At 43.9% G+C, this 19,770-nt stretch overlaps 2 protein-coding genes across 17 annotated transcripts in view; one reads left to right on the top strand and one right to left on the bottom strand.

Annotated features, from left to right (window-relative positions):
* Positions 1 to 6,583, top strand: part of RAVER2 (ribonucleoprotein, PTB binding 2) — an 86,178-nt gene extending 79,595 nt beyond the window's left edge. For 7 of the 8 annotated variants that reach the window (XR_012419162.1, XM_045386040.2, XM_045386032.2 and 4 more), the window contains one exon: positions 4,247 to 6,583. Coding sequence is in view for 6 of the 8 variants with exons in the window: in XM_045386040.2 (XP_045241975.2) it covers positions 4,247 to 4,393 (147 nt within the window). In the remaining 2 variants the exon portion in view is untranslated. The remainder of the gene's footprint in view (positions 1 to 4,246) is intronic. The other variant, XR_010578016.1, reaches the window with a different exon arrangement.
* Positions 6,580 to 19,770, bottom strand: part of JAK1 (Janus kinase 1) — a 237,049-nt gene continuing 223,858 nt past the window's right edge. For all 9 annotated transcript variants that reach the window (XM_065521112.1, XM_074004765.1, XM_074004749.1 and 6 more), the window contains 12 exons: positions 19,615 to 19,702; positions 18,486 to 18,613; positions 17,734 to 17,869; positions 17,046 to 17,197; positions 14,445 to 14,595; positions 14,239 to 14,333; positions 12,592 to 12,784; positions 11,764 to 11,888; positions 11,221 to 11,393; positions 9,445 to 9,562; positions 8,749 to 8,859; positions 6,580 to 7,998 (listed from right to left, as the gene is read on the bottom strand). In XM_065521112.1, the coding sequence (XP_065377184.1) occupies positions 7,903 to 7,998; positions 8,749 to 8,859; positions 9,445 to 9,562; positions 11,221 to 11,393; positions 11,764 to 11,888; positions 12,592 to 12,784; positions 14,239 to 14,333; positions 14,445 to 14,595; positions 17,046 to 17,197; positions 17,734 to 17,869; positions 18,486 to 18,613; positions 19,615 to 19,702 (1,566 nt within the window). In that variant the 3' untranslated portion in view covers positions 6,580 to 7,902. The remainder of the gene's footprint in view (positions 7,999 to 8,748; positions 8,860 to 9,444; positions 9,563 to 11,220; positions 11,394 to 11,763; positions 11,889 to 12,591; positions 12,785 to 14,238; positions 14,334 to 14,444; positions 14,596 to 17,045; positions 17,198 to 17,733; positions 17,870 to 18,485; positions 18,614 to 19,614; positions 19,703 to 19,770) is intronic.

Below are 19,770 nucleotides of genomic sequence, written 5' to 3'. Positions count from 1 at the left end.
GGAACAGCAAGCAACCTTTAGGGCAGAAGAGGAGTGAGCAAAGTGGAGAATAGGAGATGAAGTCACAGTGGGGTGGGGGAGGCAGAGCACACAGACAGTTTGTGACCTTTTAGGCCCTTGTAAGGACTTTGGCTTTTACTCTAAGATAGAAAGCCACTGGAATGTTTTGAGTATAGGGATAATTGACTGTATTTATAGTTTAACATGTCTAGCTGCTGTGTTAAGTAATGAATGTAGAACATAGCAGGGTCAGTTAGGAAGCTGCTGTGGTACAATTCAAGTAAAAACACTGACTTGGACAAGCCTGGAAGCAGCAGAGGCAGTGATATGTGGCTGGGCTGGAGACATTTTTTGGAAGGTGGAGTCAATGGGGTATACGAGGGTAAGAGAGGAACCAAGGCCTCAAGAGTTTTGGCCTAGAAAAATGAATTTGTTACTGATTGAGATGGGCAAGACTGTGTGGGTGGAGCAAGTTTTATGGGTACGTTTTAGATGTAAGATCCCTAAGTGAAGATGTTCCCGTATTGGTGTTCATTATACAAGTCTGGAGGTGAGGGGAGAGTTATGGGCAGAGGTATATATTTGAGAACCATCACATTCCTGTAAATTGCTATAATTGTGAATTGCATGAAATTGGATGAGATCACCAAGGAAGTGAGGGTAAGTAAAGAGACCAGGAGTCAGTCACTGTGCATCTTAAGATTTCTCTTTCGATTTTGTTTCCTTGGTGAAATAGAAAGCAAAGCATCAGCTGAGAGTGAAGATGAGGGTGTATTGCTGGGGCTTCGAGAAAAGAGAAGGCTTGAAGTAGTCACTTAGGGGAGGGGAGATAAGTGGGCAGGGTAGGGTGGGGATATAGTAGGATTGCCCAGGGGCACGAGAGTGAGGGGCCTCCACTGAAGTTATGCCCATTCTGATAAGGAAGTATTAGACTTGGATTGTACTTCCAAAGTATAGAATGGAACCACTGGGTGCAAACTATTCAGAGTGGTTTCAGCCAACCCTAAAAAAGACCCTGCTAAAGATGAAGTCCCCTAAAATGACTATTGTGTGTATTTGATTTCCACCTGAATATTAGACTTGTAAAACTAGAATATTACAGTTTCTCTCAAGGTCTTCCTTTTGTTTAGTATTCAAAGCATAAATGCTTATCAAAATCATTTTCAGATTTTCTAAGTATACCACTTTGTTCTGTCTCATCTGTAAGTTTCATGCTAAATTTTAAATCAAGTCTTAAATCACATATAATCTGTGTGTGTTTGCTCACATGCATGTGAAGGGAGAAGTTCAATAGCCTCCTGGAGAAACCTAATAATGCCTGTCTCCTTCATTGCCATACTTTTTACGGAGCTGCTTATTAATCTTGCCACATTCCAAGATCAAGGGTATGGTCCTGTTTATAGTCCTTAGCCTGGCATTCCAGCCCTCTATGACTGAGGCCAGCTTCATTTTTCAACCTCATCTGCCACTGCCCTCTTCTGCCTGCCAGCTGCTACCATCACAGGCCTGGCTTTTTTGCCATCTGCCTTTGCACAGGCCCTGCCTTTCTCCTGGAAGGGTCACTGCCTGTCTCCTCATGTCCATATATGACCTCACTTCCAAATCCTAACTCAGATGCCATCTCATCCATGAAACCAGTGCCTGTACCTTTCAAGCCCCCTCCCCCATTTTCCTTGTCTGTAAAAAGCTTTAGCACTTCACTTCTATTTCTCTTTTGTCAAAGTGGAAGTCCCCTTTTAGAATTATGTTTTGCATTCCTCTTCCTTCCCCTCCTAGGATATGAGCTATGGGAGGGCATAGTCCAAGTTTCATTCATCCAGGTAAACCTCATAGCACACAAACTCAGTGCCCACAATAGATCACTTATAAAGGAATGGATGTCTATATCCTGCAAATACAAAATAGAAGGAAAAATATTTGCTAACTTTATATTCTTTCCCTCTTTTGTGTTTTGTTGTGGTGGTGGTGGTGGTTCTTATGTAGGAATTTATTTCTCCCAGAGCACTGAGCTTTGTTTCAAAATTTTAAATCATCATTCCCCATTCACCAGTCCTTAGACTAGAAGTTAGATCTTTGATAGGGCATATCAGAAGGATTACCTTTCTCCCAGTATCACAAGGGCTATAGTGAAACCCATTTTATTTTTTTTTAAGGTTTAAATTTTTAATTGTGATAAAAATATAAAATTACTATTAAATATTTAAGTGTACAGTTTAGTAATGTTCAGTATATTTACATTATTTTGCAACAGATCTCTAGATTTTCATTTTACAAAAAATCTGATAGTAAACTGTACTTTTCCCGCTCTCTCCCTCAGCTCCTGAAGAGAACATCATTTGACTTTCTGTTTTTATAACCGGGACTAACTTTTATATCTCACATTGGTGTAATCATACCATGTCTGTCTCTTTTTGAATGTCTTATTTTACTCAACGTAATGTTTGCAGGCTTTGTCTTCATTGTAAGATGAGTGACACCCACTTTCATTTCCTGTTCTAATATTTTCCTGTGCCGCTCAGTGAAGTTTTTTGCTGATCTCATAGGTCTCAGTTGGTTCTGTGAATGGTGTAGCACCATTGGGAAGCCCTTTGAATAAAAGAATGAAATAAATTTCCTATCTGGCTTCTGACAGTGAAGATGGTATAGAAAGACAGAAACCCAGGCTGCTGCTTTGCTACATGCCAAGACACGAAAGAATAGATAACTACATGGGGAGAAGAATTGGGGAAGGTGGGTGAGAAGAGCAGGAGCATTCCAGATCCCAGAGTGAACTGTCTGCTTCCCTCCCCTAGTCTTTGGAAAATCTATTTATAGAATGGACTGATGACTTGTAAGAGGAGGAAAGCTGCTAAAAAGAATTCTTTATACCTGAAGTAAGGTCTGACGGTGTTAGTGGCTGGGGTTCAACGTTCAGAAAGATCACCTACCAGCGAAGGGGCCCTAATGAAGAAGGCAGCTGGAGAGAATAATGAAGAGGCTGGACACTGGGAGGAAGGGTTTTTGGGGCAGAGGCTCTGCCTAAGAGGTGAGCAAGCTGTTTGGTGCAGCAGCCCTTCTCTAGGGCTGCACCCTTGTCACCATCAACTCAGCTTCGACAACTATCAACTTACGGCGGCCGGTCTCCTTTCATCTATCCTCTCACCTGCTTCCCTTCCAACATATTCCAACACAAACCCCAGATATACTTTACTAGTAGGAAAAAAAATGTCGAGGCAGAAATTCAAGCCAGATTCTTTGCCCATCAGCTTCACTCCTTTACACTGGCTTGTGTGAAGATGCTTTGTATTGGCCTGTCCCCACAGTAAGCCACATTGAAATGAAGTACCAGAGGACGCAGTCTGGTCATCCCTCTTCCTAACATGGACCATTGAGAACTACTTTAGCAAGGAGTTGACAGAGACGTATCATCTGTTCCCTCTGAGGCTGGCTGCACTTTTAAAAATTGTGACTGTTGTTGGTTCAAAAACAACTGCAGTTTTAATTGCAACGTGAGAAGGCTCCTGTGTGCTGCTGGAAGCTTTACTCATCAATCATTTCTAAGTTCTTGCATATTAAGTCACATAATTCTGCTTTGATAAGCTTGTTGCACTTATTTTTGTAAAAGCTAAAACTAAGAGGCATTAAGCTGAGCAGTGCTACACCATCTAATTTACTGTGCTATCACTGTGACCGCTGGTGAGGACATCTGGCCCACTTTCAGGTTAGAATCTCTGGGATGGTGCCTGAAAATCTGCATTTTAATATGCTCACCAGGCGATTATTGTGGAGACCAAAGCTCTTGAGTTTCCCATTGCTCTCTAGAATGCATCATGTTGTTTTCCTTGATGTCATTTGTCAGTTTCTACACCTACTGATTTATTCTCTCACCACTCCTCTTGTCACCAGGCACACTTAACATCTAATTCAATATGCAGCTTGATTGACACTCGGTGTTGATATTCTGATTCCGTGGGTTTAACTAGCTGTGATCAGCAGAAGCAACTGCACGCAGTGCTCTCATTTTTCTTTTCCCAGAATGTTGGGGTTGGGAGTGAAGGTGCTGAGACTGGTTTGTTTGTGTCCTGCAGAAGTTCCAAAGGTGATATTGATACAGCAATTAAGGGGTTATGTATTTTTTGATAGTTTGGGTATTTATCCTGTTATTCTGTATTTACCAACTCAAAGTAGAATGCTTTTCTTATAAATATATTTCATGAATAAGCCAACTTCAGATTTTAAAACTATCTGCAATTTTATTTTCTCATAGGTGTCATCTTTAAGAAATGAAAAGCGAGGCTCATCATATCTCATCTCTGCCCCAGAAGGTGGTTCAGTGGAATGTGTTGACCAGCATTCTCAGGGCACAGGAGCATATTACATGGAAACTTACTTAAAAAAGAAGCGAGTGTACTGAGTTAAGCTCTCTCCTAATAACCCCCTAAGGTTCTCTGCAGTATCTCTGCTGTTCATCGCTGCCTTAACTTCATTCAAACTAGCCATATCCTTTAAATACGGGTTTATAATTTCCCAGAAGGAACTGTGTTGTGCAGCAGGCAGAAATGCCAAATAAAAAATAGCAATAAGAAAAGACATCAATTGAGGACATTTTCCACTAGAGTCAGATGCATCTTAATCAGTGTGCTAACTTACAATCCATTGGAGAAACTAACAATGTTCCACTATTCCTTGTTTGAGGACTGGGAATAATTCTGACACCATCTATAAAAGTTTGAAGCAATAAATGGGAAGCAGTGTTGTTTCCCGAGCCTTAGAAGAATGAGTTTCTTACAAGCCAATGTGCATTTCAATTTACTTTCCCTAGAAGTAATTGCATTTTTACATTTTTAAGACTTTTCCTAGAACTACAAGGGTGCAAGTACCAAATGTGCTGATGGTAATATTATAAAGATGCTCTACATGCATCTTTACATCTTTAATTGTACTCAATTACACCCACACCAGCCACGCAAAATTAAACCCGGTAAGAGAGTGACAGTGATGTCAAAGGTATCCAGTACTACCGATGCTTTAAGATGTTGTTTACCATTTATACCTTCTGTGAAAAATAGAAGGTATTTTAAGAAAAGTAGCTTTGGCGATCCAATAAAGGGGTTGGCACACTACAGCCTCGGGCCACATTTGGTCTACCATCCGCTTTTGTGCTGCCTGCAAGCTAAGACTAATGTTTACATTTTTAAGTGGTTGGAGAAAAAAGAAAATTTATGACGTGAAATTTATATGAAATTGAGATTTCAGTGTCCATATATAAAATTTTATTGGGACGTTGCCATGCTCATTCATTTACATGTTGTCTGTGGCACTCCTATGCTACAATGGCAGAACTGATTAGCTTCAACAGACTGTATGGCCTGCAAAGACCATATGGCCTAAAATTTTGACTATCTGGCCATTTATACAGAGTGTTTGCTGATCCCTGATCTAATAGCACTAATTCTAATAGCAACTATTCCTTTTAATTCACCTAAAGACAGACCTTTAGCCTTTGAGACAGACTTGTAGGTGGAAAGGACCATGGGTTTCTGTGCTCATTTCATACCATATACTAGTAATGATCTAATGACGGGCCTATTTTGATCACTAAATGCCCTATTTCCAAAATAATAGTAAAGCAGTCAATACTGCACTTGCTGATGGAGTCTTAAGGAGTCACAGTATTTATAACCACTCTGAGCTAATAAGCTATACCTCACTCTCTGCTCTCTCTCTCACTCTTTGATAGTGTATTAGGATGAAAAATCAGTTATTTAACACAATTTACTTGTGAAAGAAGTTTTATCTTTACGGAATATGACTTTTGACATCACCATTTCTTGAAGACCTTGGTATTAAATGCATGAGAAACCTTTTGCCATCTAGAAATTTCTAAGTTTGTTTATTGTTGTAAGACTGTAATTAATTGATAGGGAATTTGGGATCTCTATCCTGCGCTTTTTGAAATCAGATCATTAAATATCTTGTCACTTTGGGGACTTGTTATTTTTAACTATGATGTGGATATCCTGTTTTAATTATGAAGTCTAGAATTGGTACATATGTTGTATGCTTTGTAAAGAATTTCACTTGGTCTAATTTATTGCATATAGTAGCTTCTGTTGGAAAATGACAGCTACAAAGTTTAAGGTAATTTCTAAGTATACTACCTATAAATAACTGATAAAAATTAGGCATCATCCAGTTATATAGCAGATGACTAATGGGTTTTTCACACCCTGCACTTCTCCTTCCTATTTTCCTGTTGCATTCAGCCTCTTCAGTGCTTAGTCACACCTCCACTATGGTGCAAACAGAAGGAAGGAAAGATGGTGAATTTTGCATCAGAGCTGCAAAGTGAAAGCAGGAAGAGGTTGAAGGAAGTAAAACAAAGGTGTCTGGACTATGGCACAGTGGACATGCCATCCATACTGGCCTGCGTCCCATTATCACTGGGCACAATAATGAAGTGCAAATCAAGTGGTGTTAGTAATAAGGACCATAACCCACCCCCTCCTCCCCCCAAAACTATACTGTTATTTTTCTATGTTAGCAAATTGTTTGAAATGCTTTGAAAATGAAATCTTAATATTAAAAGGCATATGCATGTAAAGTCTTTAGTATATTTATTTGTATAAAGAGTAAACAAAGTGCATATAGAGTGGCCACAGGTTTGACACAGAGACCTTGGTGTTGTAGGCTATGAACAAATTTAAATGGCAACTTTATTGCCACCATTGAATCAATCCTGAATTTGGGCTCAACAGGTGAAAAGTAACAATATCAAACAAATACTAAACAGCATAAGATTTTTCAGACTCTTGGTCATAAAGGCCTTAATAGTTCACATTGAATCAGTGACTAAACGTTTTTGATTACCCAGCTACCTCCAAGCAAACTGAAAACTGTCTAGTGGATCCTGAAGTTCATTAGTGCCTCTAGCGGGGTCTTTCCTTTCAAGTGTTGTACCATAGGGTGATGGTAAAAACAGGGATCAACCCTTGTAGATCGGTGGTAAGTATGGAAACACTCTAAGAACAGTGCAGCGTACGTGGTATTCTGACTGGTTGCATACAGCATTCAAAACCAATGCTGGAATAGCTTGCTCCAAAGTGGTAGAGTTATAAAAGGACACACATTGACATTTCTTAAAAGCATGTGTAATAGCATCCAGGCTCTGGGAATGAGTTCTGATTAAAGGTATACTGCTTAGGAAAGCACTGGCACAGGCTTAGTTCTCGAGAATTAACATGCAGCTAATCATCTATTCCACAGCTATCCCCCCATGTAGAACCAGTTTTCTCAAAAATGGGTGCTAGTGGTCACCCAAGGGAACAAGAGCTAAGCCACTGGAGAAACAACTCAAAGTTTTAAGTCCTACTGGTGAGAGAATACAATCATTTTTGTACAGAAACAATATATACTACCTGGTATCTAATATTTTAAGAATGCATGGTCTAGTACTGTATAGATATTGAAATCTGAGGGCTAGGTCCATCAATCTTTATGATTAATGTGCCAGCAAAACATTTCAGATCAGCTGGCAGCAGGGAAAAGCAATCATCTTCAGACATTATTTTGGTCAACTCCTCTTGTTTTCAAAAATCCCCTTTTGGTATGCAGTTGTGACGGTGAACTAGCCAGAGGAAATGGTGGCATATTCTTTCCACAAGGAGGAGTGCTTAAGTGCTTTCAAATATTTTGGTTGTCATTATGTGTCACTAAGTTACCGGTACCAAATTTAAAGAGGAACTCCTTACTCATATTAAGCACTACAGCATGCCTTATACATGTATATGTACTCAAGTATGAGTTCAATGACTTTTTGGACAGAACACAAACTGTTTTCATTACAAATTTTTAAAAAATGGCTTGGGCATTTGTTGTGGGAGGAGGACTTGATAATCTGTGGAATTTAAATGTTATTCATGCTTATTTTAAGAGTGCTTCAAATCCTTCAATAAGGTTCTGAAAGCTTGTCCGATTGGATGGTTGGAATTCCCAGCATTTCCTCATAAGTTGATAAACCTGTAAAAAGAAAGAAATAACAGTAAAAATGTTAGATTTGGGAACTTTAAAAAATATATAGAAACATCAAGAGTAAGAAAATAATTTTGGAAATGTAAATGACTTCTCCTTAAAGACCAGAAAAACGAGTGTTTGAACAGTTTAAAACACAGAAAATGGGATACAACTCTAGTTCATAAATAGTATTTTAACATTTGAGAAGCTCAAGGGTTGACTGACTGCAGTAAAATCCAGGTCATTCCTGTAAACCGGTTAGAGAGTGAAGCTGAATCTCAGTTCAGATTTAAACTTTCCAGACTGGCTGCCTCACTCTCTGACTCATACTGTTCAGTGTGTCTTACGCAGTCTCAAGAGTTTTTAGTATTAAAGGGCTCAGTTCACTTAGAAAACTGAATACATACTATAAATGCTACTAATAAGTGGGATAAACTAACTTACACACAAAAAATGCAATTATATATATTTGTCACACTAAGGCTACACCAAAACCTGTCCCTCTGGGGCAAGCAAGTGGATAAAGAGGGGCTGGCTTTTGGAGGGAATCCTTGCTCTGAACCTAACTGGTGGCTATCATCTAGCCCCAAAGGCGATTTCTCAGTTATCTTATGTGAAATTCAGCTTCAGAAAACTATTTTATAGGACTTCACTGCATCATTTCCTCGCTCTCCCCTCTACCCATTTCTGGATAACTCAAGCTGCGAAAACACAATAGAAATGGAGTGTTACTACTGTGACGTGGCCCATAGATACCTCATCTGGACAGTTAGGCGGGCACGGCAGGCGTTTTCCTTCTTTTAATGTATTCACAAGTCTTGTGACTGTCATCTGGCCATGGGTTGGGCCTATCATTTTCAGGAACAACTATATAAAATAAAACCAAACAAAACATTTAACTTTGCATGTATTTACATAAATGCCAAACAGATTAAGGTGAAATTTCTACAATCAACTGGAAATTTAAGTAGCAATAAAAAGGCTTTTCCCCTTAGTAACTTTAAATAAAAATCCAAAATCCTTATTAGCTTTCAATGATCTGTCTCTAACCAATGTCTTAGACTCTACCAGCCACTCCTTGTGCTGGTCAAGGAGTCTGTCTCAAGAAAATGATCTGATTTAGGAATGAAGGAGGCACAGACAAGGCTGGTCCCTATCCAATGCTACTCCACTTAACTTGCTCATTTTCCCATAAAACTGCCGTTCATCTCTACACAGATAAGATCCTTGAGAGTCAAGGCCATCCTATGGAACTGTGGGCTCATTATGAAAGCAAGACTTGAGAGATCCACAAATAACTGTCAAGTAGCAAACCAAGTTAAGTGGGAAAGTGACACTTTCCATTATAATACATTGATTGGATTCCATTTAAAAACAAAAGTTAACCAAGCAGAGGGATGGACACATTTTAAATGGGTACTGGATTCAAATGAAGAGAAAAGGAGGACTTACAGCCATGGGACTAGAATCTGAGTCACAGTAAGTCAGCAGCTCATGCAGAGTGACTCCAAAAGACCAGACGTCAGAGGCGATATAAAATTTAGATTGCATTAAACATTCTGGAGCATACCTTGAAAGGAAGCAGAACACAAAACTTCATTTCCTGGGAGGCACATTCCAACTGACATTACAGGATAACTGAAAAATCACCTCTTTGGTTTTTCTTATAATTTAATAGAGCATCTGAGTGTGGATGATGTTTTACACGTATCACGTATAAGCTGCTATGGTGCACATCTGACCTATAGTACAGCATCCTTTACAGGCTCTCGGTAGCACGCATCTGCCCTAAAATAACACGACAAGTCTGTGCTCTTCATTTCACTGAGAACATGCTCTCGGTACGGGAGGAGGTGGCCATGTAATGATGAGCCCCAGGTCTGACTGCCTGCAGGCTCAAAATGAGATATCAGTGGCCTCACTGCCCAATGTGGCGTCACTGCCCAATCCTCTTCCAGCATTACCTATTTTGCTGAATGATACCCACTTGCCCAAGCCAAAAATGAAGGCATTCCACTGCACCCAATCTCCTTAAATACTCCTTGAACCTACTCACTTCTCTCAAATCCTACTGTCACTATCCCAGACACTGTCCTAGTTCATGCTGTCACTGGCTCTGGCCTGAGCTGTTGAAGCAGCCAAATCAGACTCCCTGGCTCCAATCTTGTTCCCTTCATTCAATGGTGGTCTTTTTAAAACAAAGTCTCTGTCCTTAAACCCTCCAGCAGCATCCCACTGCTCTTGAGATGAAGTCCCAGCTTCATGACTCAAGCTTCCTCCTGCAAACCTATTCCACCATCCAGCCTCGCTTTCAGTTCTTGGGAAATCAACTGCTCTGGTCTCATTCTTCCTAGTCATGCATGCTGTCTTGCAACCATCTGTCTAAACCCGCATGAATCTTTCAGGTTTCATCTGAATACTCATGACTTCCAGAAAACCAAGCCCGACCCCTTCTGTATGTTTCCTGCTCCATGCCAGTGGCTGCCTAGCCTGTTAAAACTCTAAACTCGGCCTACTTGTTCACCATATCTCCCGTACTGGCACAAAGCAGGACCTTGATGCATTTCCTTAAATGAATGAATGAAGACGTTTAGGCTCCATAAGTGGGAAAGGTCTATGTTTGTGTCCATGTGGGATGCACCTGGGGAGTGCTGACTGGTTATGTGGCAGGGTGTAGTAGAGATGTAAGCAATCTCTCCCCTGGACAGTGTTCCCGGCTGAGACATGGTTGTAGCCAGTGTGTGGCCTTCTAACCTGGGGGCCTCTGGTGATTCATGAGAGACAGCCAGGTCTCCCACAGGTTTTGCTCTGCTCTGTCCAGGAGTTCCCTGAATCTGCAATGCCCACTCCGTCCTACAGCTTCCCTCTGCATGGATGTGTTTAAGAAAGGAACTAGATCCCCTTCACCTGCTCACAGTTTTAAGAACTGCATCAGATGAATGCCCTCTCCTGGGAAGCTGGGAATGTTGAGGTGGTGGTTAGATTTCTTTCATTCCTTGGAAGATGGTGTTAGATGAAGCGCAGGCATTTATATAGGCTGCTTTCAATGAAACAGCTGGAAAGGTGTGTTTCTTGAAGATAAATATCAATCAATTCCAAATGTTCTAAACCTTCTCTAATCTTGAGTCAGGCCAGAGGAATGAGAGACATTAATATAGCCAGAAAGGGCCTACCAAAACTGTAAACTCTATGACGCATTGATAAAACCTGGCGGTTTGATTCAGTTACCAAAACACAGGGCTGTCCCGGTCATCCTTGACGGTGTAATACTCTTTATCGGTTTCAATTGCTTTGGTTAAACCGAAGTCTCCAATTTTCACTTGGTGTTCACTCTCAACAAGGACATTTCTTGCTGCCAAGTCACGGTGAACATATTGCCGAGAACCCAAATAGTCCATCCCCTGAGAGAGAGAAGTAAAAGTCAAGCACATAAAGTCACTTTAGATTGTATTATCTATCACTTCATCAGAGAAAACAGAAATGTCATTTCATTCACATATCACTGACAATTTTTTTGGTTCTGACTTTTATGCAAGAGTATTAAGACCAAACTGATTCAAAGAAATATACATTAAAACAACCATATTTAAATCCATTGACTTTCTTAGTAGAGGCTGACTTTTCATCTAAATAATGCAGAGAGAGACAAACTTAGTATAATTATCATAAACTTTTCCACTTGGAGTCAAATTACAAACCAATTACCCAGGACAGAGCGCCTGATGTCTGAATCTGTAACATGCTGTCTTTATTTATTTATTTATTTTTTACCTTACAAATCTGAACGGCATATTTTAGCTGCTGTTTGAGGTTAATTTTGTTCTTATTCTTTGGAAGATACTCCTTAAGGCTTCCCGAAGGCAGAAATTCCATGATGAGCTTAATACCATTTCCTCCTGTTTAGAAAAAAACACCCATCAGTCTGAGGCTGCCAAATGAGGGAACCGTGGGAGAGGCAAGGGCACAGGATCTGAGACAGAGGCCCTGAGGTGATGTCAGCTTCACCCCTTCATCACAGGCATGTTACTTGACCTCTTATGCCTCAGGATCCTCAGCAGTGAATGGAGATGGTAACACTGGTGTACCTACCTCACAGGCATAAGCACTTACTGAGATAACAGAGTGCTCTGTAAACCACAGGCAAATGATCACTTTCAAAAATTATCAGCTCACTGTCAATTTCACTACCATGAGTAGATACTGGCTTGCAAATAAGATACAATTATTAGTAAATATTACTTGCCACTTTGATTTAGACAACTAGAAAATGAAATACCCTGGCTAGTATTGGATCAGAACAGGGAAGTGGGTGGAGGTGGAGTAGGAATCAGTTTCATAAGGCGTAAGTGCAAGTGACGTGGAGAGACAGTGCTGGAGCCAGCCCCTGGATGGAGGGGGCCTGGGTGGCGTCCTCAGGAGCCCTGCAGCTGCTGAAGGATTTGACAGTACATATGGCTTGGAAGCCTTGAGAGTGTGGGAACTACCAGCTAGCATGTCAGATGCCCAGATAAGGCCACGGGCTGCCTGTTCTGCACTGGTCTTCATGACCCTAGACAGTCACCAAATCTTTAAACCGGACCCCGGCCTTGCACAACATACCGTCTTCCGTGCAGATTCCTTTGTACTTCACAATGTTCTCATGATAGAGGTTCCTTAAGATCTCGATTTCCTTTTTCAGATCAGCTATGTGGTTACCTCCACTCTCAGGCTTCAGAGATTTGACAGCCACCTGCTCCCCTGTATTGTCTCCTTCGGGGTCATACCTGCAGAGCTCAACCTTCCCAAAGTGGCCCTGGAGGGAAAGATGCATGTGCTGTTATCAAGGAAGCCCCAGCGTAGGCCACAGAACACAGAGAAGTCTTGCTGCTCACAGCCTGAGGGCCAGGGGTTCTCGCCGTCTGGCCTTGCAGGCAGAAGCCTCTCACCTGGACTGTGCCTGCTCACTACAGCCCCCGTGCTCTCTTGGCCTCACAATCTGTCCCCTCCGTTACTAAGACAAGGAAAGTAGCAGGTGACGATGAACCAACTCATCAGTCCCAGCTTCCATGAACATGTAACCCACAGGAAATGAAGGTTATTTCTGGGCCTGCAGGGCAACTGTGCCATTCTCTGAAAGCTCTGGGCTCACATTACAGGACAGGCCCCACAGCGTGGCTGAAAAGAGCAAGAGCATGAGGAGTCTTTAGAAGACGTGAGATCAGGTTCCAGCCAAGCCACCTGACAGCGACAGGGGTGGCCAAGTTCCCTAATCTGAGCTGGCTCCTGATGTACTCACTGTATACAGAAACTGGCCTCAGGGATGGTGGGGGAAACTAAGGATGCCATGCTTCTGACAATGCCTGGCACAGAGGCTGGCACACAGCAGATCCTGGAGATGTATCAAGTCTGTTTCATTAACCAGACTATAGAACATCTGTATAAAGACACAAATCTCAGTAGCTTCTCTAGTCACAATTAACTGTTTGGAAGCTCCCATTTAAGGTCCAAAGAAAAGCTGGTATTTTATTTTGGGATTCTGCGTAATAAAGCTATCCCTCCTTTAAAGAGCCTTACAGGGCTGGGTGGGGTGGCTCATGCCTGTAATCCCAGCACTTTGGGAGGCCTCCTTGCTTGAGGCCAGGAGTTTCAGAGCAGCCTAGGCAACACAGCAAGACCCTATTTCTACAAGAAAAAATAAAAAAAATATTAGCCAGCATGGGGGCATGTGCCTGTAGTTCCAGCTACTCAGGAGGCTGAGGCAGGAAGATTGCTTGAGCCTGGGAAGTTGAGCTGCAGTGAGCTATGATCATACTACTGCACTCCAGCCTGGGACACAGAGTGAGACCCTGTCTCTTGGGGCAGGAGAAAAAGAAAGAAGCTTACAGGATATATATGCCCAGGAAAGTCAGAGGCAGAGATTTTCCTATTCCACCATATCTATACCTACTCCCCCATCTATCCCTCTTTCCATTCTCTTCTGTCCTGTAGAGAAAAATCAAGTCTCTCAAGGGAGCTGCCCAGAGTCCCGTGTGCATACACAAGTGTGCACACAGGCGGTGACATGCATTCCGTCCGTGCCCTGGTGTCACATGGAGAAAAACACAATCCCTTGTGATGAAAGTGGCCCCCAAATGCAGTAAGGTGCTTTCGCTCATGGACCTGGCCCCAGAATGAAAAAGGATGGAGAGAAGCTGTACGTGCAGACAGAGGCACTGTGAATGGCGGAGGGCTCTGCCGTCAGGAGCAAGAAGCACGGGTGTAACTTACCTCTCCCAAGTCACGGATCCTCTTTAGGAAGCGCTTCTCAAAATGCGTGGGGTCCACTTCAGTTGCTGGCTTTTTTTCTGAAACAATATCTGGATCTAACAGAAGAGAAAAGAAAATAGAGTGAAAGGCAGGCGATTGCCAGGGACTGCCACCCAGGCTCCTGTTTCTCCCCAGGCTGCATTAAAGCAGCACATGGCAGGTCTTACTCTGCTCTTCAAGCTTATTAATGTCTCTCATGATGGCTCGGAAGAAGGGCCTCTGATTGGGGTCGTAGTTCATGCAGCGGGTCATGAGGTCAGCCAGCTCCTTACATGATGGTGTCACTGGCCTGCACCGGCTTTCATAGAATCTCTCTTTCTGAAACAAGAGGGGCACATGGAAGAAACCAAAGGAACCACCTACAAACTTCTCAGCCGCAGGTCAGATGGAAGTGCCAATTCCTCATTCGATTCTCAACATCTCCACTTACAGGTAAGTTTCATAAATGTTTGTTACTGTTGCCTTCTTCTTGGAAGGGGAAATCACAGTCCTAATACTGAATAATCCAAATTCAAGGAGACTGGGCACTATAGCCCAGTCCCAAAAGGCTTCATTCAAGTAAAGGCATGCAACCTTTCTGGAATACAACTGGGCAACATGTACAAAAATCTTCAGATTCTTCAAACCCTCTGATGCATTAATTTCAATGGCTGAATGACTCAGAAATAAATCAGATATGAACAAACATTTATGTATAAGGATGTTCCCTGCAGAATTAGATAGAACACTGGAAATCTGAAAACTTAAATGCCAACTATAAATTTAGTCAAGTAAATTAAACAAAACAACTCATGTTAAATTTTTTTAAATTATGATTTAATCTCACAGGAAAGCACTCACAGTATTAAATGAAAAAACTCAGAATTTTATATAACTCTATCTAGCATGGCCCCAATTTTGTTTAAAAAAGAGAGATACAAACAGGCTGGAAGACAAAATGCCGAAGTGTTAACAGTGGTCAGGGATGACAAGAATGCAGTGATTGCTATTTTCTTTTTTTAACAGTTTCATTTTTAAAATTTTCTTCAACTGTTTATTACTTTAAACTTTAGAAACAAAGAACTTATGCTACTTTTGGAAGATGAAGTGAAACCACTGCATTCCAGTTTCTACTTTCTAGCTGGACTCCAAGGGTACTAGGTTCCTCTCTGGTCCCCGTGGGCCCTGGGGTGGGGTGGGGTGGGGTGGGCAGGCCCCAGAGGACAGGGAGGAGGGAGGACTAGAATTAAGGAGCTGAGAGCTGCTCTTGTCCTTGAGTGTCACTCACACATCGCTGCGGCAGTGCAGCCTGCAGAAAGGCCATCTAACCCAAGGGGACTTAGGTAGAGAGACACCCCTATTTTATTAAAGACACACCACCCTGTATGCTGTTCAGCCCGGGGAACGCAGCACGTGCTCGATAAATACTGACTGATGACAAAGGGTATGTTGTTTCATTTCCAAGGATTCAAGGAAGTTAAAAATAAAAATGAATTTCCCAAAAGCCTAGGCTGAAAATTCCAAATAGCAGATCTATAGATCCGATGGTTTCCCTGCGGTTTAAGATCCTTTCCCAAGTCCTGCACCATCTTTAACTGGCAAGTCATAGAGGTTCTACCTCTTCAATATCTCCCACCCTGCACTCTGGACTCCCGCTGCCATTTCTGGATGTGGGGCTCTCATTGCTGAGAGCCTCGGGGCCCTTGTCTCCCTCCAGGTCTCTCCTCTGTCCATCCCAGCTACTGCATCCAGGATAACATCCCAAGGCCAACCTCCAAGCCCCTCCCTCCTCCACCCAAATCCTGCCTTGTCCCAGGCCACCCCCAGGAAAATGTAGGCTCTGCAGCCTGGAATCAGGGACTTCAAACATCTGAACCCAAATGGCCTTTCCCACCTGATCACTGTTACTCCTTTCCCCATTCCAGATACTCAAGGCCAGGCACACCAAACTACCCAGGCTCCTGGCACAGCACTGAAACCAGGCTCTCACAGCCGAAACTGATGGTTGCCCCCTCTAAACATCCGGAGCACATTCCAATTACAGTCACTGAGATGCAGGGACAGTGGCCTTTCATTGTGGTTTTTACTACTTTACCCCTTTGGAGTCAGAGGCTCTACTTTTTCCACAGGTACATCTGGAGGACAGGTCCACACCTCGCCTGTTTTGCATTCTAGCTGAGGAACCCAGGTGAGTGGGGCTACCTGAGTTTCAGTTACCTGATCTGTCAAATGAGGGTAATGACACCCTCCTACCTAATTTACAGGGCTCTTAGGGTGACACTTTCAGGTATTCTTTCTGGAATTCTTACCATTGTTATTTTAGCCTAAATCCCTACCATACCCCCTAAGGCCCTCAAGGGAAGGCAAGGCCTCTATCTTATTTTATTGTGAACCCCCAGCTTTTCCCTAGCTTGATGCCTAATACAACATAGGAACTCCATACATATTTGTGTGTTAATTTTGCTGAATAACAGGCACTTAAAATCTCAGATAAATAATACTGTAACATCTACTGAGCTTGTACTGTATGCCTATCACTCTCTCTGCATTCTTTAATCTTCACAAAAACTCTACAAGGAGTTACTGATTATCCCCATTTTACAGATGATGAAACTAAGGCTCACGGAAGTTCAGTTACATTTGTGAGGTCACACACCCAGTAGGCCTGTGAAGAGATTCAAACCCATGCCCGTCTCTTCCCACAGTGCCAGGCTTCCGACAACTCCTGGGAAGTCCACGAGCGCCTGAAAGCCCTCACTTGCCTCATACCCTGGGAAACACCTGCTCACCTCAATCAGTGTCTTGTCTTTCAAGGGGATCTCGCCATTGTAGCAGATTTCCCAGAGCGTAGTTCCAAAGCTCCACTTGTCAGCAGCCACACTCAGGTTCTTGGAGTCCTCAACACACTCGGGAGCAATCCACGGGATTCGTTCAATGCACTCTGGAAGACAACAGACACATTGACAGCGCAGTTTCTAGGATCTCCCGGGGATTCAATTACTGTCACTGCAGCCAGAACAGTGAGCCAATGAAGGAACTACTTCAAGCAGTGTGTCCAAACGTGGCCCAAGGCCACATGAGTCCCATGGGGGTTCTGCAGGCATGCAGGCCTCCAAGCCTCACCCAGCACTTCTGATACATCAATCTGGGTCACAGCCAGCAGATGGGTCCTTGCCTCCAAGCTCCCCAGAAGGGTCGTGTGGAGCCAGGCTTCTGAAGCCCTGGCCTCAGGATCAGCAAAACATCCCAGGGTGGGGGCCATCACCCAGGGCAGGGGACGAAAGGGGCCTTGTTCAAGGGCTTAAGAGAAGGCAGGAGATCAAGACCATCCTGGCCAATATGGTGAAACCGTCTCTACTAAAATAAAAAAAAAAAAAAAAAGACTCTCTAAAAGGAGACCAACCCCAGCCCAGCCCTTCTCCCTGCTGACTTGCCCCAACTCAGGATGGGGCCAGAGGGAAGAGAGGGGAGACACACCTTGCCTAGACAGCACCGTAATGGGGATGCCAGGGTCACTGAGCTTGATGAACGGACCACACTCGCTGTCGATGCCCTCACGGGCCAGGAGGAGGTTTTTAGTACACACATTTCCATGGACCAGGTCTTTATCTTCCTGCAGAGTAAAAAGGGCAAGTTTAACCGGGCTGCTCCTTCCTGTACTCTATTTCCAACCCTGGTCCCTGAGGTCATCTCTTCCTACCTCCAGCTACAGCCAGATCCGGACAGCCTGGCGCTGCCACCAATCATCTGTGTGACAGGCACATCACAGGTGCCCCTCGGCTCCAGCTCCCTCATCACTGAATGTGGCTAAACAGTGGGGCGTATCTCACTGGGCTTCAGGAGCATGACACTGATGAGAATCTGTGAAACGCCTGAACAGCTGAGCCATGGTGAGCACTCCACACGTGTCAGCTGCTACAGAGGCTGGCAGTTCACTCATTCACTCAACACCTACTGCACTGCTTTCAGCCTTGCCATCTGCAGTATGCAGGTCAGTCCTCTGACGCGCTAACATTTCCCACTAAACAGAACCATGGAGCACAGGGAACGGCCCCGAATGACCGTCTTCAGTAAGCACCAGGCACACCTTTGTCCAGCCACAGAGCCCTGGCCCCATGGAACCCAAGAACAGGCCCCTCCAGCTGCTTGGCTAGCACCTCCTTCCTGCCACCCCTCCCACGACACTCTGGTTTCTGGTGGGACCACTATGGACATCAGGACATTCTTACCAAGTAGCTCAGGGCACTGGCCAGCTGTTTGGCAACTTTGAATTTCCAGGGTGTAGTAAGGACATCGCTTTTCCGGTGCATGAAGAGATCCAGAGGACCCCCTTCCACAAACTCTTCCACCATGATATCTATAGGCACAAAAATAGCCGTGTCTGCAACCTGGTCTATGGGACAGTCCTCTCCTTCATCCCCTTACAACAGCCCACTTTAGTGAACACTACTCAGAGTACACAGATAGCCTTGGGGGGTGCAAAGGTGCAGGGGCTTCAGAGTTGGAAAGGCCAAGTTCAACCCCAAGCTCTTCTTCTAAACGGGTGGCACTGAGCAAGTGACACTTCTCTGAGCCTCAATTCCCTCATCTGTAATAACAGATGGCGGCTCAATGTCACAAGGCATGGAAAGCCTTGGCAGAGGGCCTGACACAGAACAAGGGCTCTGGGAACAGCCACCGGCACTGCTGCTGTTCTACAACACACTGCGATGCCGAGGTCAGACCGCTCGCACGGCAAAACTTCCCTCTCCACAGGACTCCTGTGTGAGTACACCGAACAGCTCACATTGCCGGATTTCACAGGGAAGAAGTCACTTGGGGTTTAAAAAAAAAAATCCTTCTTCTTCCAAACTTGTATGTCAGGAACTCAGCAGCCAAGGCTACCCCTCCATCTCAGTGTGCAGCAGCAGCCCAAGGGCCCACCAGCTCAGTGGCTTGACAACCAAGACAGGGCCAAGCCTGCCTGCGGTTGAAAGGCAGGCCAGTCCACTCGAGAGGCCAGCGTCTTGCTGCCCGTGGGGTGCGCTCACCTCGCTCACCTGCCCAGAGCTCCTGGAGCCCGACTCTTGGGGCCGTGACCTCATTTCACTCACCTCAACCTCCCAGGTCTAGCACAGTGTAGGGTTCTTGCCAGCGTTGACAAGAAACATTACACAAGTGAATGAAAAGCAATTGGTTTTAGTTCCAACTCCACTACTAACTTAAGCAAATGATCTGCTCCGTCCCTCAATCTCCTCAACCGCACAAAGAAAGGCAAGAAGTCTGGGCAACATGAGGGTGGGAAGAGCCCCCACCGTCTCCACAGCACCCAGGCTCCCCAGCCAGGCCACCCACCCCTTCAAAAGAGAACACACTTACTCTCCACGTCGCGGACACAGACGCCATAGAGGTACACGATGTGTTTGTGGGAGACCTGTCTCATCATGCTGGCTGCCTCGAAGAAGGCCTGTAGGCAAGCAGGATACACGAATGTCTCAGGCCAGCCTCTAGGGGGCTGCTCCCCAGGGGCTCTGC

This window comes from Macaca fascicularis, chromosome 1 (genome assembly GCF_037993035.2).
Source record: "Macaca fascicularis isolate 582-1 chromosome 1, T2T-MFA8v1.1".
In the NCBI taxonomy this organism is placed as follows: domain Eukaryota; kingdom Metazoa; phylum Chordata; class Mammalia; order Primates; family Cercopithecidae; genus Macaca; species Macaca fascicularis.
The sequence above is the reverse complement of the archived record's forward strand: the minus strand, read 5'-3'. Positions and strand labels throughout refer to the sequence as shown.